Genomic DNA, 15,843 nt, shown 5'->3' on the forward strand with positions numbered 1-15,843 from the left:
AGACAGGGACAGGTGACGGAGAAGAACTCACAAGCGTGGGGTCCTGCAACCAAGGGGAATGGGGGCCGCATTGCTGTGGCCCAACATAAGGCAGTGTCCAACTTAGCAAGAGTGACTTCCTCAGAGATACAAGGACCAAGTGGAGTCTGTCCAGGAGAACTGCCCTGGAGCAGAGAGCCTCCTCAAGAATGTTCCTGAGGGCTGAACACTCTCTCTTATTGAGGAGAAAACTCTGCTTTGATATTCTTTTCTGGAAGGATGGAATTTTGTCAGGCTAGAAATGTAGCCTAGTTGGTAGATTGTTCGTGCGGCATGCACATGGCGTGAGTTTGACCCAGCACCGCATACTAGCGGGTGTCATGGCACACACCTGTAATCCCAACATTGGGAAGTAGAAGCAGGAGGATCAGAAATTCAAAGCCAGCCTGGGCTACATGAGATTCTGAAGCTAGTCAGTCGTGGTCAATCCTTCCAGGAGCCATGGGAGGGAAGGCAGATGCCCTGAGTGCTGAGGCTGCTGGTTGGTCTGAAGGACCTTGCTCCTGGTAGCTCTCTTTCAGAGGGGAAGTTGCAGGGTCAGAGCTGAGAGGACCCATTGGAAAAGAGCTAGGGGAGTCGTCCCTTAAAAGAGTCCAAGCAGGAGCCTGCCGCACGCACAGCGGCCCCCGTCTGCGCTCTATGCGCTAGAACCCAGTTCGCGAGCTTCGGGCAAGGGGCTGGAGGTTGAGAATACACACGCAGAGACAGACCGACACACAGACCTTCCAACACTGGTACCAAAAAGCCCCTCTTTACTAGCACCATGGAGGCTTAAATACCCTGCAGTCAATGGCCAACAGGTGAAAATCCCATCCTCTGATCCTCTAAGCTAGTCACAGCTTCTAGTAACTTCAGTTAGAAGGTTCTAGGAGGGAAGAGCAGCTGAAGGCCAGGACTCATTAGTCCCAACATCTCCCCTCTAAATTTTTTATAAAACAGAAGACCCTCCTGTCTTAGATCATCTCAGAAGAGTAAACCCTTACCCGTCTTTGGGAGGCCCCTTCCCTGTCTTAGGTGGGCCCTCTTCTGTAGAAGTTGCCCGTCTACGGAGGAGTCTTCATTGTTGTTGCAGTATTTGCAACCAAACCTTACTGACCAACAGGGTCAGAAGGACTTGCTAAGTGACCATATGCTGCATTCTCATGGGTTGTCTGATCTTACACAGAATTCAGAGATGAATGCCCATGGCAACAGGCATTAAGATTGCCAACAATAGGGTCCCCAGTTACCACTGGACCCAGCCTCCCATTTGGGCTATGGTATTCTACCAACCCTTTGGCTAACACAGGGCACACAGGTATCAACAATCTGGCGTGCTAATTGTAACATTTCAAGGGCTATTCAAGTAACCATGGAGTTGTTTTACCACATAAGAGGCGTTAGCAATATTAACAGATGTCACACAAATGGAATGATAAAGGTGTGAACAAGACATTTGTTGTACTAGCTACAAGTCCACCTGCTCCTACAATAGGGCAGTCTCTTGATTTAAATTCGAAAGTCCAGATTTAATGTGGACACTCAGGGCATTCTGAGTCTGGAGCGCATTGTTGATTTGTCTCACCTGTTTATCCACGGTGTCTGACACCAACAATGTTTGTGCCATTGCCAGTCCTGCAACCATGGCTGCAGCAGCAGACACCGCGAAGACAGCAACCACTGCAGCTGTCTCTCCAGAATCTCGTTTCTCTCGATTCAGGGTCATCTCAGTCTGCTTAGCCTTTTTGGTAATTGGCAGTGGTATGATGTCTGGTACCTGAACCAACAAGGCAGCCCTGGAGTGCTCATCCCAGCAGTCGCTCAGGCCACAGTTTCTGAAAGAACCACCAAGAATATCCTTTCCCCCAAAGGTGCTATTCCATAGTGCAAAAAGGAAAAGAAAAAAGAAAGAAAACTAAAACACGGGATTTAATAGTGCCTGGGCTCTCAGAGAAATACTCCAAAAAAGAAAGATAGGAACTACACTCACTTGTATAGGATTCCTTTAAAGTAATATTCATAGTCCAAAAAAAATATAACAAAGCATAAAGCATTCACAAAGGAAAAGGTTTGATTAATAGAAGCCTGTTCTATCGCCATATTGCTTAAAGCAGTTCCAGCAGTATAGTGTGAGGAATAGAAAGATGAATACAAAGGCTCACTGATCAATGCAAAGGGGTTCCTTACCAGGCTTCACACAGTGCTTTCCGCTTGATTGGGACTCACCAGGAGGCTCATCAAGAGAATGACAGGTGTCATTCTCAGGCTCATCACAGGATCCTTTCCCATCATTTTCCACAGCCCGAACATATCGCTCTGGTACCCAAATGGGGCTTGTCCATTCCTGGAGGAAAAACACAAACAGCTCCTCTCACCCTAGCCAACAAGGGCGTGGGCTCCTTCCATTGTCCTGTAATAAGGTCTTTCCATTGTACCCATCCTAAGGACTGAGAACTTTGGGAATCAACACTAATTGTGTTATCCACCAGCCTTGAGGAATTACCACCACCCCCTGTTGGACAGATGTCATAACCTTAATCTCCTCTTTATAGTCTGCATCTACTATCCCAGGATGTATTTGGATCTCCTTTAAAAGGGTACTGCTTCTGCCTAATATAAATCCCATGGTACCCGGTGGTAAGGGCCCATATACTCTTGTAGGGAGTGCTTGCCTCTAAGCTAGGCACAGCTTCTAGTAACTTCAATTAGAAGGCTCTAGACAGGGAAGAGCAGCTGAAGGCCAGGACTCAATTAGTCCCAACAGGAGCCTAGAGCCTGTGTCAGCAAACTTCGGTAATAGGAGAGAGAATGTTTTAGACTTTCCTGGCTATGGTCTCTGTCAGTTCTACTCAACCCTGCACCAAGGCAGCACTGTCCCTCAGCAGATGTCTATAAGATGACTCAATGAAACTTTATTCACAAGAATTGGCAGCAGGCTAGATTTGGCCCTCTGACTCCAGCTGTAGGAACTAACCTCTAGCCCAGTGGCTTTCTAAACTGAGGTCCCCTGGACCAGAGCATCAGCGATACCCACAAACACTGAAAATGCCAGTCTTGTCCCCATCCACCTCAGAAACTCCCATTTATCCCATCCCTTGAGCCCTCCCTCCCAGGCCAGACAGCAGGTCCTTGTAGAATTCTGTACAGAACCATCCCTGAGGTTTCCATGAACGTCAGGGCTAGGAAGGTTGTGGAGGGGGGCCCAGTACTTTCTGCCAGCCTGTGAGGACCCCTGCCTCCCATCCTTCCCCATGACCTGTAGTCCGGCTCTTTTATTTACCCTTCCCTCAAGGATGGGCCCTGGTGGCTGCCGTACTCAGCAGGCCTGTGCCTCTTGACCCTTAGCCCAACTCTGCACTGTGGTGGTGGCACGCACAAACACACACAGGTGGTTGGTGGGAAGAGTGGACGCTGAGGGGCGTCGGGGAGGCTCAGGATCCCTTCATCTCGGGAGCTTTTGCATAATGAGCCAGGCGACCTCAGTATCAGCCACGCCCCGGCTCCCTCAAAAGGTCTGAAGTGAGCTTGTGTTCCGTTTCATCGTTCCAAATGAGGTTTTATAAAAATCCTCAGGGTCCCTCATCAGCCTCCTCGCTGCTCCTGGTGTCTGTGCTGCTTCCAACAGGCACGCACGCCATCCCCTAACTCAGAGAAGACCTCGTGAGGACCTCCAACAGGCCGCGTTGGCCAGGCTTAAATAGTGTTCACAGGTGGTTTTGATTCTAAGGGAAAGGAAACATTGGGCAGACAAAAACGAAATGGGCTATTCAGCTAAGTGTCACCCGCCAATTTCAGGGGTCACTGTCACTCCCAAATGTCGCTTTGCCTGTGGCAGTGGGGCCCTGTGAGTTTGAATCCGGGACCTTCATCAGGGCCCTTGGGAGGCCAGGGGCATGGCAGTTACCAAGACCTTTGGGAACTTCCACATAGATAAGATGGACAACCAGACCCGCATGCAGACAGATTGCTGAAACTGTCTGGCATCTGGGAGGGCACCCCTGAAGGTGGCAGCTGGGTGAAGGAGTTCTCAACATGAAGAGGGCTGTGGGGGGCGTGAGTGTGGTCTCTCAGCAGAAGGAAGAGGTGGCCCTAAGTGTGTGAGCACAGGGCTCGGGTGAGAGCCAACAGGCACAGCCCAGCCCAGCAGCAACATGGAAAAGAGGCACTTGACAAGGTGCCCTTTGAAATGATGCCCTGTGGCCAGGGGAGCCAGGGGAGCAGAGCTGAGAGGGATCCAGGAGCAGCTGGGAGCTGACCAGGGCTTTAGGCGAATGACTGGTGACTTCGCTCGGGGTGGAAGTGGGAGACTCATGGACCAATAGAAGGACGAACAGACGGAAGGAGGATCTTGGCAATCATCCCCTTCTGCTGTGACAAACGACCACAAATTTAGTGGCTTCAAACAACGTGCGTCTTACATCAGGGTGCTGGAGGGTCTGGCGCCCAGGAGGGCGTAGCTAAGTGCAGCTTAGGGCTCATCAGGTGCTGGCCAGAGCCAGGATTCATGGGCAGGCCCAACTAGTGAAGAACTAGCTTCCGAGCTCACAGGGTCATCTGAGAAGTCACCTCTTGGTGGTCCTTTGAGCCGAGGCCTCAGCCTCTGCCACAGGAACCTCTACCACATGGCACCTTGCTTCATTAAGGCTGGCGGAGGAGCCGCCTAGTAGCGCAGCAATGGGCAACAACCCATGCCATCCAGTGACAACCCATCTCCTCAGCCACGTTGTCCTGGTCAAGATCAAGTCACTGGGTCCAGCTTTGCCCAAGGGGAGGGCCCTGCACAAGGAGGGGAAATCCCAGGATCCAGGGGTCATTGCGGGCATAAACAAATTTCCTAAGTATTAGGGCGGCACAGGAAGCTGCTGTGGGGTGGATTCGGGAGCCAGAGAGGCAAAGTTCAGTTCCCGGGAGGTGAGGACAGGAGAGGGGACAGAGAAGCCACAGACCCTTGCGCCTCATGTGAGCAGTGGGGTTGGGTCCTGGTGGAGGGACAGGATCCTCCACAGCAAGCCCATTTGAATCAGTGGAGCAGTCTGTCTGACGCAGTGTGAGTAGCTCGTATAGCCCAAGCCTGCTCAGTCTCTCTAACCATCACCTTTTGTCTTTTCATTTTCTTTCAGAATTTCCCCTCTGTGAAAAGGCAAGCTGGTCTGGATAAGTGAGGCCGGCCCCATGTATCCGGAATCAACCACGGGGTCCCCGGCTCGTCTCTCTCTGCGGCAGACAGGCTCCCCTGGGATGATCTACAGGTAACTCACCCATCCAGGCCTCCTCCTGAGAGCAGTTCTTCCTCTGAGGAGGAGTCTCTGAGGCAGCCACCCTCCCCTGGGGAAAGGATAAGGATTCAAGTGGGCCTCACAGAGTTGAGGTAGACAGGTCCCCGGAAAAAGAATGGAAGCTTTCGAAGCCTATATAGAGACTTTCTGGGTGGCACTGAACCAAAATAGATTTGTTTCTGGTCCCTGATTTTTGGAAACCTTGTCTGGGGCTACCTGAGCGACTCCATAGTGCCTGGAGCAGCCGCCTTGCTTCCATTTCTCCTGCAGTGCACATCACTGCACAGTGGACCTTAGTATCCCACCCGGCTCTTTAGGAGCTCGGGCATTTAAGGGGGCTGCTCTCAAGGAGCTCACAGGCATTTGGGGACGGCACCTGCCCGTTTTAGGAAGGCCAGCTACAGCCGGAACTCCTGTAGTATAATCTTGACCCCCTTGTGTGAGCCAACCTTTCTGAACCTCAGGCCTCCTGTAGAGGGCGATGGTGAGAACCGCTGGCTACAGACCCAACATAGAGCCTGTATCACCGCCCTGAAAGACCATGACTGGATAGGACCCAACAGCCGAAATATTCTGGGAATTCGGACCTTTCTAGATAACGGCTGGAGCCTGAGCCCTTGCAAGTATCTGCGGAAACCAATGTCTGCCCTGGAGAGGGCCCTAGAGTCTCAGGCCATCCTGTAAGGGTGTGTTTTGAAGCAATTCTAAATCAGATTGTAAAGCATGGTCTAAAGCTTATTAAAACCCAGGCGCCCACTCAGAGTCTGCTGTGGACCCATCCACGACCAGATCAGGCTGCAGATCTCTGCCTCGCTGGCCACTGGGTGGCGCTGCTGCAGAGCATTTGGTACCCGGCTTGTACATCTGGCAGAGCCTGGTCAGCTAGCCTGGATGGAGCCAGGGGTGAATGCGTGGCGGGTGTGGGCTGCGGGATATCGGTGATGATGCTGAGCTTGCACCTGCCTGTGGTTGATGCCAACTGCGTACTATCGTCTCTCCTTTCTCCCCGCTTTCCTCCACTGCTATCCGAAGTACGCGATATGGGAGTCCCAAAAGGCAGCTCCAGTTTTACAGGTAATCTCCTCCTCCCCCTCCTCCTCCTCCTCTCAACCCTGAAGGCCAAAGGCAAAGGTGTGCCGGGGAGGGCTGTGCCCATCCCAAGCAGGGCAAGATGCAGGTTGGCACTGCCTCTAATGGCAGATTCCACCCGTGTGTCTCGGTGCTAACCACGGAGCCTGTGTGGTACCCTGGTGAGAGCATGCGGTCAGGTTAATTGCGTGTGTTCATCGACTGAAGTCTGCTTTGATTTGACCAAATGGACTTGAGATGTATGTTCGTCTCTCGGTCACATGCACCGTTAGGGCTTCACTTGCCACTTAGGCACCGCGCTCAGCGGTCGAACACTTGCCCGGTGTATACAAGGCTGTGGGTTTCAGCCTCAGCATGCAAGGCATGAAAAGAAAAACGACATTTTTCAGTGTATGGGCCACTTCCTATGGCCGTGGGTCTGTGTTCCCCTACTGGAGGGAAGGATCCGTCTGTCCTTCCTGTCGCCTGCCGATTTGGGTTTGGATGGGCTAATAGATAACCTGTGGTGCCTTTAGCTGCTTCGAAGGCTTGTAACCTCCGTTGGGGGTATGTGGTGCGATTTGGATAAAGGTTGGGGTCACTGTATCTCTTGGTAACGCTTCCCTGATGGAGAGCTGGAAGCCAGGATGTGCTATCAAGAAGCCCAGGCTCCTCTCAGGCCAGTCTGCCTCTCCCCCTAGACCGCCTCACCCTTACCTACAAAGCAAAGAACACACCCAGAAAACATTCCCTTCTGGGAAGCAAGGTTGCAAAGCTGCAGAAACCTCCAGGCAGTTGGCTCGGCTGCCTTGGGGCTGTGTCAGGGAGCTGGCCACCTTGGCAATGGGGCTTTTCCTGCCAGCGTATCTTAACCTGTGAGGTTAAAGGTCACTGTCCCGATCTGGGGAGCACATCCCAGAGGCGGTACTGTGGGATGTTGGGATGCACCAGAAGTCTAGACTATATGTGCAGGGTCAGCGCTGGTTCCTCACATCGCCATTCCCTTCCCATGGCCTCAGGATCATGACCATGCCTGGGTTCATGGGCTAATTTGTGCCGTGTCCCTAAGTCTCATTCCTTACAGGGAACTCTGGGAGATGAGACTCTGGTTTGCCTGAAATGTTGACAGGGTAAAACTTGGCCTGAGCTTGAGCCTGGAGACACTTGTATGACGTCTGTGTGGCGTATGAGGAGCGTATGGCATTTGTTCTCGAAGGAGCTGAGTAATAAAAACCAAGCTTGTACCTTAACCCCATCCTCAAGAGAGCCTGCCCACCTCTGCCTGGTGAGAGGGGGCACAGAGAAACGGTCTGAGAAGGAGCCCCAGTAAAGAACCGGTGTAAGTAAAACTGTAGTGAGCTGTGCACAGTGCTGGCTGATAGAGGTGAAGCTGTAGTGAGCTGTGCACCGCTGGCTGACCGAGGTGAAGCTGTAGTGAGCTGTGCACAGCGCTGGCTGACCGAGGTGAAGCTGTAGTGAGCTGTGCACAGCGCTGGCTGACCGAGGTGAAGCTGTAGCTGTGCACCGCTGGCTGACCGAGGTGAAGCTGTAGTGAGCTGTGCACCGCTGGCTGGCCCTCAGACCAGGAGCCCTGGGTCTTTCCTGTCCTTTAGATCTCCAGTGAAGTTTTTCCACATAAGCAGTCAGGCACCACCTCTGGTGGTGACCTCAGCGAACCAGGATCTTGGTGCCACTCACTGTGAGACACCTACATCAACACAGTGCTGGGCATGGCCATCACAGAACTTGTCACATGACTTAACAATGGCAAAAGTGTTTGTGACAGAGTACTCTATCTGTCCTGGCTACCAACTGAATAGCTCTCAGATCAACAAGGTGTATAACACGCAGGTGTCATCAGGTGGTGAGCGTTTTTCCTGCTTGTGTGTGTGTGGGTTGACTAGAAGCGTCTTCTCTGAGCTGTGTAGCGGGCCTGTCTTGTCTACACGCTGCAGATGGGTCTATATGTTTGCCATCCTCCTTCCCCACTAGCCAGGGCCTACCCCCAGGACATTCTTCCATGGAGGAGGTGCCAGAGGAAAAGGGGGACTGTGCAGTCTCCTGCAGCTGGATTCAGCAAATGCTGATGTTTCTGCTTAGGCTCCTACTGTTGAAATATGGAGCGGCGGGGCTGCGTCCCCAACACCCCGGCCGCTTGGCTAGCTCATGCCCGAAATAACAACACACAAACTGTATTCATTTAAGAACTGCTTGGCCCATGAACTCTAGCCCTTACAGGCTAATTCTCGCACCTAGACTAGCCCATTTCTAATAATGCGCGTAAGCACCCCAAGGTGCGCTTACCGGGAAGATTCTAGCCTCCGTCCATCCTGGTGTCTCCAGAGAGCAGAGCTGTCTGGTCTCTCCGGGAGCAGAGCAGAGTCTGACCTCACTTCCTCTTCCGCCCAGCATCCTATTCTGTTTATTCCACCCACCTATGTGCTTGGCTATGAGGCCAAGCAGTTGGTTTATTATAATTAACCAATTACCTTCCTCCATCATCCTACAGCCAGAGCAAGGATCTCAGAGAGGCCAAAGGGCAGAGAAATACATCTTCCGATGGTAGGAGCACCACAGAGCTCCTTTTTCTCCTTGCATTTTGCCTCAGTCTGGTGCTGGCCTCAGGGGACAATCCCAAAGCTTTACCTGAAGCCCAGGTCAGGAGATGTGCCAGGAAGGACGCCTACAGTGCCCCTGCCAGAGGAATGGGCATTATGTGCCCAAATAGATCCATACACCCACATTGGGTACATCCCAGAGGAGGGCAAGAACACCTCCGTGTGCCTCTTCCCTGTGGCAGTGACCACACGCCACAGGCACCCTAGCTGTCCACTGCAGCCACGTTTTGGAGTGAGGTGGAGCAGAAGCCATGAGCCATGTGTCTGGCATTCAAATAATAGCTTAGGAAAGAGCTACCCGTGGCTCAGAAGATCCGTGCCTCTGATACAAAGGCGGCAGATGCAGCAAAGGTGAGACCAAGGGAGAGGGCAGGACCCCCCCACCTCACGCTGCACCCCAACCATCCTGCCAGATAGGGGCACTGCCAGGCTGCAGCTCGGCGCTGCACTTCCTGAGCTTTTAGGGGAGAGGCGCTCGTGAATAATTCAGCCTCTTCCACAAGATGAAAACTCCCTAATAGAAGCTAATGGACTTGCTGCCTCCAAAGCCGACCCCTTGTGGGACTCTCTCGTTCACCAATTGCTTCTGACGTCCTACAGTGACACTCCCTAATGAAAGCGCCACCGCGCCCGCCGCTTCCTTAGCTCCCTAATAACTAGACTGTGGCCTTTTAAACAAGCAGCCACCCGGCGAGGCAGGTGAGTCGGACGAAGGGATGGATGTGGCAGCCACCATCTGAGGGTTGCTGCCTGGACGCAGGCGTCCCCAGGAACTTACATGATAGAGCTGGGGTGATGTCTGGGACCGCTTCCGGCTGATCAGAAATCAGATCATCCACGTTTATTTTTCAAAGCGGGCAACCTTAAATAGCCCGTCAGGGTGCACTTGAGGTAACTGTGCTGGATGGAGGAGGGTGGGTGGGCTCCCACCTGGCTGCACCCACCACCCTGCAATCGATCCTGCTTGCTGCCCACCCTGTGCAGCACTGGCCTGGCTGTCCTGCTGTCCGCCAGAGACCCACCATCTAGCTTGTGCCTCCCTGGCATTACCCTTGATTAAGATTCGGCAGTCGTGCCTTGGGCTCTCAGTGCCATCCGTGAGGTTTGTGGCTGTCTGAGAAGTTCATCTAGGAAGCCCGTGCCTTCAGGAGCCAGGGTGGCTTATTCAGGTCTCGGTTTGCTGGTGGTTCTTGAGCGTGTGCTGCGGGGATGCTGTGTGTGCAGAGAGTTGCAGAGCCGCGCCTTGGAATGGCGACCACTTCCCTGGGTCTCCACTTCTGAGGCTTCCGGCTGGTCTCTAGCCTCAGGACACAAGTTGGCATTTGATAGAGAGATAGGGCTTCTTTCTGGCCCCTTGTCGGCTTCAGTGGTTGTTGGTAGACAGACCCTAGGTCAGAAGCTCCAGGTAGAGGGTGAGCTGGGGAGAGAGGAGGCAGTTCCTGCTGACTTTAACGAGGTTAGCATTCTGTCGTCTCACTTTTCCGCGTCACCCTGTTAATTTGTGGAGTCCCCTGAGCCCCCAGCCGACAGGAATAGATTTACAGAGAAAACCTTCAAGTGAGCGGAATTAGCTGATCCTATTGGGGCGGGGGAGGGAAGGTATCCGTTCTTCTGGATATCTGGTGGGATATAGGGATAGAGTTCCAGAGAGCCTCGCTCTAGAAAGTGGCTGAAATGCTGCAACTCAGAGGTCAGAGGTCACTGTACCCCCAAGCTCAGGCGGGAGGAGCCTTGAAAGTGGGCTTCCTTCCTCACCACGGTCTCACCTGGAACCTTTTATATTCACCCCGAAGAAGAGCCCAGGGTACAGCCCCAGCATGAGGGAGTCCAGAGTGGTAAACGCTGTCTGTCTGCACTTAGATGCCAGAACCCAGGAACCATCTGCACATATCTATATAATCATCCTCCTCTGGGTGGCCCCAGCTCCTTCCCAGAGTTAATATCCTCTGGACGCGCACACACACACGCACGCACACACACACACACACACACGCACGCACACACACATGCACGCACGCACACACACATGCACGCATGCACACACACACGCACGCACACAGAGACACACACTCACAGACAGGGATTATGGACCCTCTTGCTGGGCTGCCACCCTCTCTGAGTTCTCTTTAGATTGCTGGTTATTCGCCTGTAACAGAAGACTCTGGGTCACCCCCATGCCCCAGGCCTTGCATTCCCTCAGTGGTGGCTGTGCAGTCGACCAGGGAGGTAGAAGGGCCCTGTTCTTTCTTTCCTGTCCTCTCCCGTTTCCTTCCATCTTGTCGGGAACGAATGCATTCTCTGTAAAGGAGTGTTTTGAGTGTCCATCATTTCCCGGTGATGTTCGGTGCCTGCGGGGCTCATTCCTCTAGTCACTTGGCTGCTCTCAGGCCTACGTCACCCTCCAGCTTAAAGGGTAGACACTTCTCCCCACAGCGTTTTCATCTCCTGTGTTATCGTGTACACCTTTGGGGACAGTCACCTGTCCTGTAAGGTGCGCTCCTGGCTACACTGCAGCAGCCTGGTGACAGCCTCTGTCACCTCACAAGTACCTGCCCGTGTGGCTATGAGTGGATCTCATCCCACACTGGGACCCTGGCAGCATCTGCAGACCCCTGCAGACCCATTGCTGACCCCTGCAGACCCCAGGCACTTTTGAGGGCAATGCCTTGAAAGCTAATGGCTATTGATTGCGACTTGACTTGGAGTGTGTGCATCTTGCTCACTTTTCGGGAAGAGCTCCCCGCTGTAGCCCGCCCAGCTGGCCCTCTCTCTCACCCCAGGGAAGAGAGAGCTGGCCTCCGCTCCTTATAGGGCTGGCTGCGGGCCACACAACACCTCCAGCGCAGCTTCCCACTGCTGCCCTTCGCCTACTGGAGGAGGCAGAGGCCAGCCTGCAGGAGGGAGAGGGAGCCTGCTCTGCCACCTGTGGGCTGGGTTTCAGGTCTGCATTCCTTAGGATGTGCCTCATCATGAACTGGGGCCTTTTGCAGCCCCCAGACATATCTTCCTAGAAACACACAGGGCTTTTGCAGAGCCTGAGCCCCATCTGTTTCAGTATCTAGAGACCTGCAGATGGTACCCCACTCCCACCCCAAAACTGTGATCCAGGATGAATGCCAGTCCTAGTGTGGAAATCAAGCCTCCTACCACAAAAACATCTGTAAGTCAGCGCTAAGCCTGAGACAGGAGCCAGTCAGCCCCGGTGCTGCTATAGGGACATTGCCACTAGGACTCGGCCTGGCAAGGCCCAGTAAAGCGTTGGCTTACCTCTTAGAGGTCAGGGTCCCTACCCTGGGTTCCATGGGCACCGCTGGGAACAGGAGCAGGCAGCTGCAGAGAGGCAGAACAGTCAGGACAGTTACGAAAGTATCTGCACAGATCTGATAAATGCCACACAGGAAAGGGGTGATGAGGTGGGGAGCCACGACCAAGCAAGGCTCTGACCCTGTACAGACAGCACAGCACCTGCCATGCTCAGGGCAGAAGATCCAAGATCCGGCAGATTCTGTCTCTGTCTCTCTCTCTGTCTCTCTCTCTGTCTCTGTCTCTGTCTCTGTCTCTCTGTCTCTCTCTCTCTCTCTCTCTCTCTCTCTCTCTCTCTCTGTGTCTGTCTGTCTGTCTCTCCCTCCCTCCCTAAGATTCCATTGTCCATTGGTCTTCCTGGACCCTCTCTAAGCCCCTTCCCTAACTCAGATGCACATACAGTGACTATTCCAAGAAACTGCTGTGAACTAAGCCCCATGCTTACATGTGCAAACATGAGTCTTCATATAAAGATAACTGCAATGAAGCTCTTGGTTCCTGCAGGTGACCACCACCCGCAATGCTCGCTCAGGCCCAGCAGGGAGAGGAGACCCGGGCTGGGTGGACTTGTACAGAGGCATCTCTGGGTCCTTCCTCTGGCCCCCAGAGGGACCCCAACCCAGGGCCACTCAGCGCACCCCTAGATCCACCCGGTAGCTCTTCAGCTCCTTCTGCCTTAACCAAGCTTGCATTCTCCCAAAGGTGGCACCAAGCTGGCTCCCTTCTAGCAGGGGGATTCGGAGGCTCACCGCTGCAGCTGGCCCAACTGCAATAAACTTCCAGCTGCGCCTTCTAGTGACACTTCTGGGGCCACCGTGCAGCATCTGGGCATCGGTGGTGCAGAGGACAGGGACCTGGATTGCAGACCTCTGTCTTACCTATACCTGCCGCTGTGTCCTTACCGTCAGTCGTAGCCGGAGCAGGATGTAACTCCCTCTCCTTCCTGCAGCCACCATCCTCACTTGCTCCTGCTCCTGAAATACTGCCTGCAGGAAATAGTTGTGACCATGTCCTTTCTCCCTGGGACACATGGTTTTTCCAGTCACACCAGTGTCCATGGCCAAGGCCACCATTCATGTCCCAATTCCCTTTCGATAGACAGACACTGTGTTGATCCCTGTCTCTGAGAGTGTGTTCATCTAGGATGAGTCTATGAATGGTTCTGGTTGTTTACGCTGTGGAATTTTACACTCCCAATAAGCCCACGTCCCCTGCCTCCTGTCCTGCACCCTGTTACAAATGCTCCACGGGCTGTGGCTTTCTGTCATGAAGCACAGAGCCCTCTGCTGGTGTGGCAGGACTTCAGCAAGCAAACAGCGCACCATGGGCCACCCAGGCTTGAGAACAAACACAGCCTCCCTGAGCTGAGCCCCTGGCATGCAGGGTAAGGGGACGCTGCAGCAGGAGCCCACCTAAAGCTTGCTTCTGTGGCACATGTACCTTGTGCTTCTGCCCTAGGACAGCGTTCTGCCTGGGTCCAACTGGTGATCCCCTACAAGAGCGCTGTGACGTGGCATCTCAGCCACCACCCGCCCTTCTGCCCTCGGAAGTGCTCGTGGACTCCCTTTCTGCATGTGCCTCCCCAGCTACACTGTGCCACTTGGGGGTGGTGCTTCCTCCTGCTTGCAATCCAGCTTGGCCAGCTTCCCTTGCAGCTGCTGGGGCAGAGGTAGGCAAGCTCATCCCCCAGAAAGCATAATTTTAAGGACAAGAATCTCAGGCCAAAGGCGTTTCCCCCAGGACTCAGGCATGCCCTGGTGGTGATTCTCCTTGAAGACTGTTACCTCTGCATCCGCCCCCTGCCCTGCAGCCAGCCAGTCAGCCAAGGGCACCAGGGGCTCTGACAAACTTTCTAAACTAAATGACCACCACTTGGCATTTCCCGTCTGGACAGTGGCAACTCCAGGCAGCACCATGCTGTCCATGACGTACAGCGAGAGTCTGCGGAGCGTAAGCAGCAGATGCCACTCAGACTGGGCCCTGCATCCAGTCCGCCAGACAGACACACTGGAGCTGCAGCGGCTGAGGGAGGTGCGGGCAGCCGCCCAGGCCAGGAACATGGAGAGCTTCCTCCGCATGCACGGCCTCTCCCTGGACGGCTGCACCGCCCAGCGCACAGGCATGAAGTATCGGTAAGGGCTGGGCTAGAGAGGTGGGTGGTCAGGGGGTCCCCGGGATATCCAAGGAGGATTGCAAGGTGATGCTGCACAAGAGAGGGATACCACTTTGGAAAGGCAGACCACAGTTTTATTGTGACTCTCGGTAAATATTTTCAATTTGGAAATTTCCAACCACATAGAAATGACTCCATGAAGAAACTGAAAGTCTACTGTAGTCCTAGATGTCCAAAAATAGCAATACTGGGTTTAAAGTTTTGTTTCTCTGAGTGTTTTCATGGTGGGGAACTTGGCTGAGCAGGGAAAAGCTGTTTCACTTGTCTCTGGCAACTTCATGGAGCAAATTAGTCACTAGGGGTTTGCTAAGTGTGAATTAGTGAGAACATTTCATGGGGCTGGACAGATGGTTCCGCAGTTAAAAGCCCTGATTGTTCTAAGAAAAGATCTGAGTTCAGTTTCCAGCATCAGAGCAGGGCAGTTCACAACCGCTTGTATCTCCAGTTCCTGAGCATCTGCCACCTTTTGGCCTTAGTAGGTACTCTATGTATGTGTGTGTGCACTTGTGTGTGTGTACATACACATATGTATGTGTGTGTATATATATATGAATAATATACACACACTTACACATGTATATATACACCCACCAAAAATTTACAAATAAAATAATGTTTAATGGGACTTGAGAGCTAGCTAAGAAGTAACAAGCACTGGTTGCTCTTGCAAAGAACTGGGGTTTGGTTCCAGCACCCACCTGGCGGCTCATTAGCATCCATAACTCCAGTTCCGTGGGATCCAGTGCCCTCTTCTGACCTCTACAGGCAAAACACGCAAACACATAAAATAAAAATCTGAAAAAGTTTAAAGGAAAATACTTCAACTTGCCATCTCTAATACAAGCCCATTCTGGAAAGAAAACCCCGGGGTTGTGTTCTGTGAACAGAGAAATGTGTCCCTCACATCCTAATATTGGACTGCATCAACAGGTCCCCTTGGAACTGGCTGCAGCCAGCTATAACTGTGGTAACAAAGGCTGTGGAGTAAAGGTTCTGTCTGTCTGAATGACCTGCATGTAGAATAAGTTTTCATAGACTCTCAGAAGAACACTTCTGTGTAAGGCAGGCTTCCTTGTGTTCAGCACTCAGGACAGCTCCCGACCACAGAGCCTGAGGGCCACAGGCAGACTGTGTGTCTTTCCTGTCTGTGACCTCCAGAGCCAGTGGGTCAAAGGGAACTGTCTCCTCCAGTCCTTGTAAGGTCACCACTGTTGCATATACAAGGTACCTATCAAATTAGAATCTCAGGTAGACAGCAAGTATATGTTTTCCTATCAGTATATCCAGTGCACTAGTTGGCACCTACTTATCATAAAAACTTATGCCTTTATCTGAAGTCACATCTAACCCCCCCCCCCTTTCTTAGGTTTTAGCCCCAGGGTTTGGC

The 15,843-nt window shown here is 52.9% G+C and overlaps 1 protein-coding gene across 6 annotated transcripts in view; it reads left to right on the forward strand.

Moving 5' to 3' along the window:
- Kcnab2 (potassium voltage-gated channel subfamily A regulatory beta subunit 2) overlaps positions 1-15,843 on the forward strand; it is an 88,057-nt gene that overhangs the window by 33,950 nt on the left and 38,264 nt on the right. For 3 of the 6 annotated variants that reach the window (XM_050153271.1, XM_050153269.1, XM_050153270.1), the window contains exons 2-3: positions 5,139-5,267; positions 6,327-6,368. In XM_050153271.1, coding sequence (XP_050009228.1) covers positions 5,191-5,267; positions 6,327-6,368 — 119 coding nt within the window. In that variant the 5' untranslated portion in view covers positions 5,139-5,190. Of the gene's footprint in view, positions 1-5,138; positions 5,268-6,326; positions 6,369-14,182; positions 14,416-15,843 lie in introns of those variants that run through there. The other 3 variants (XM_050153273.1, XM_050153274.1, XM_050153276.1) reach the window with 2 other exon arrangements.

This window comes from Alexandromys fortis, unplaced genomic scaffold, assembly GCF_014885135.2.
Source record: "Alexandromys fortis isolate MF-2015 unplaced genomic scaffold, M_Fortis_MF-2015_v1.1 scaffold_88, whole genome shotgun sequence".
In the NCBI taxonomy this organism is placed as follows: Eukaryota; Metazoa; Chordata; class Mammalia; order Rodentia; family Cricetidae; genus Alexandromys; species Alexandromys fortis.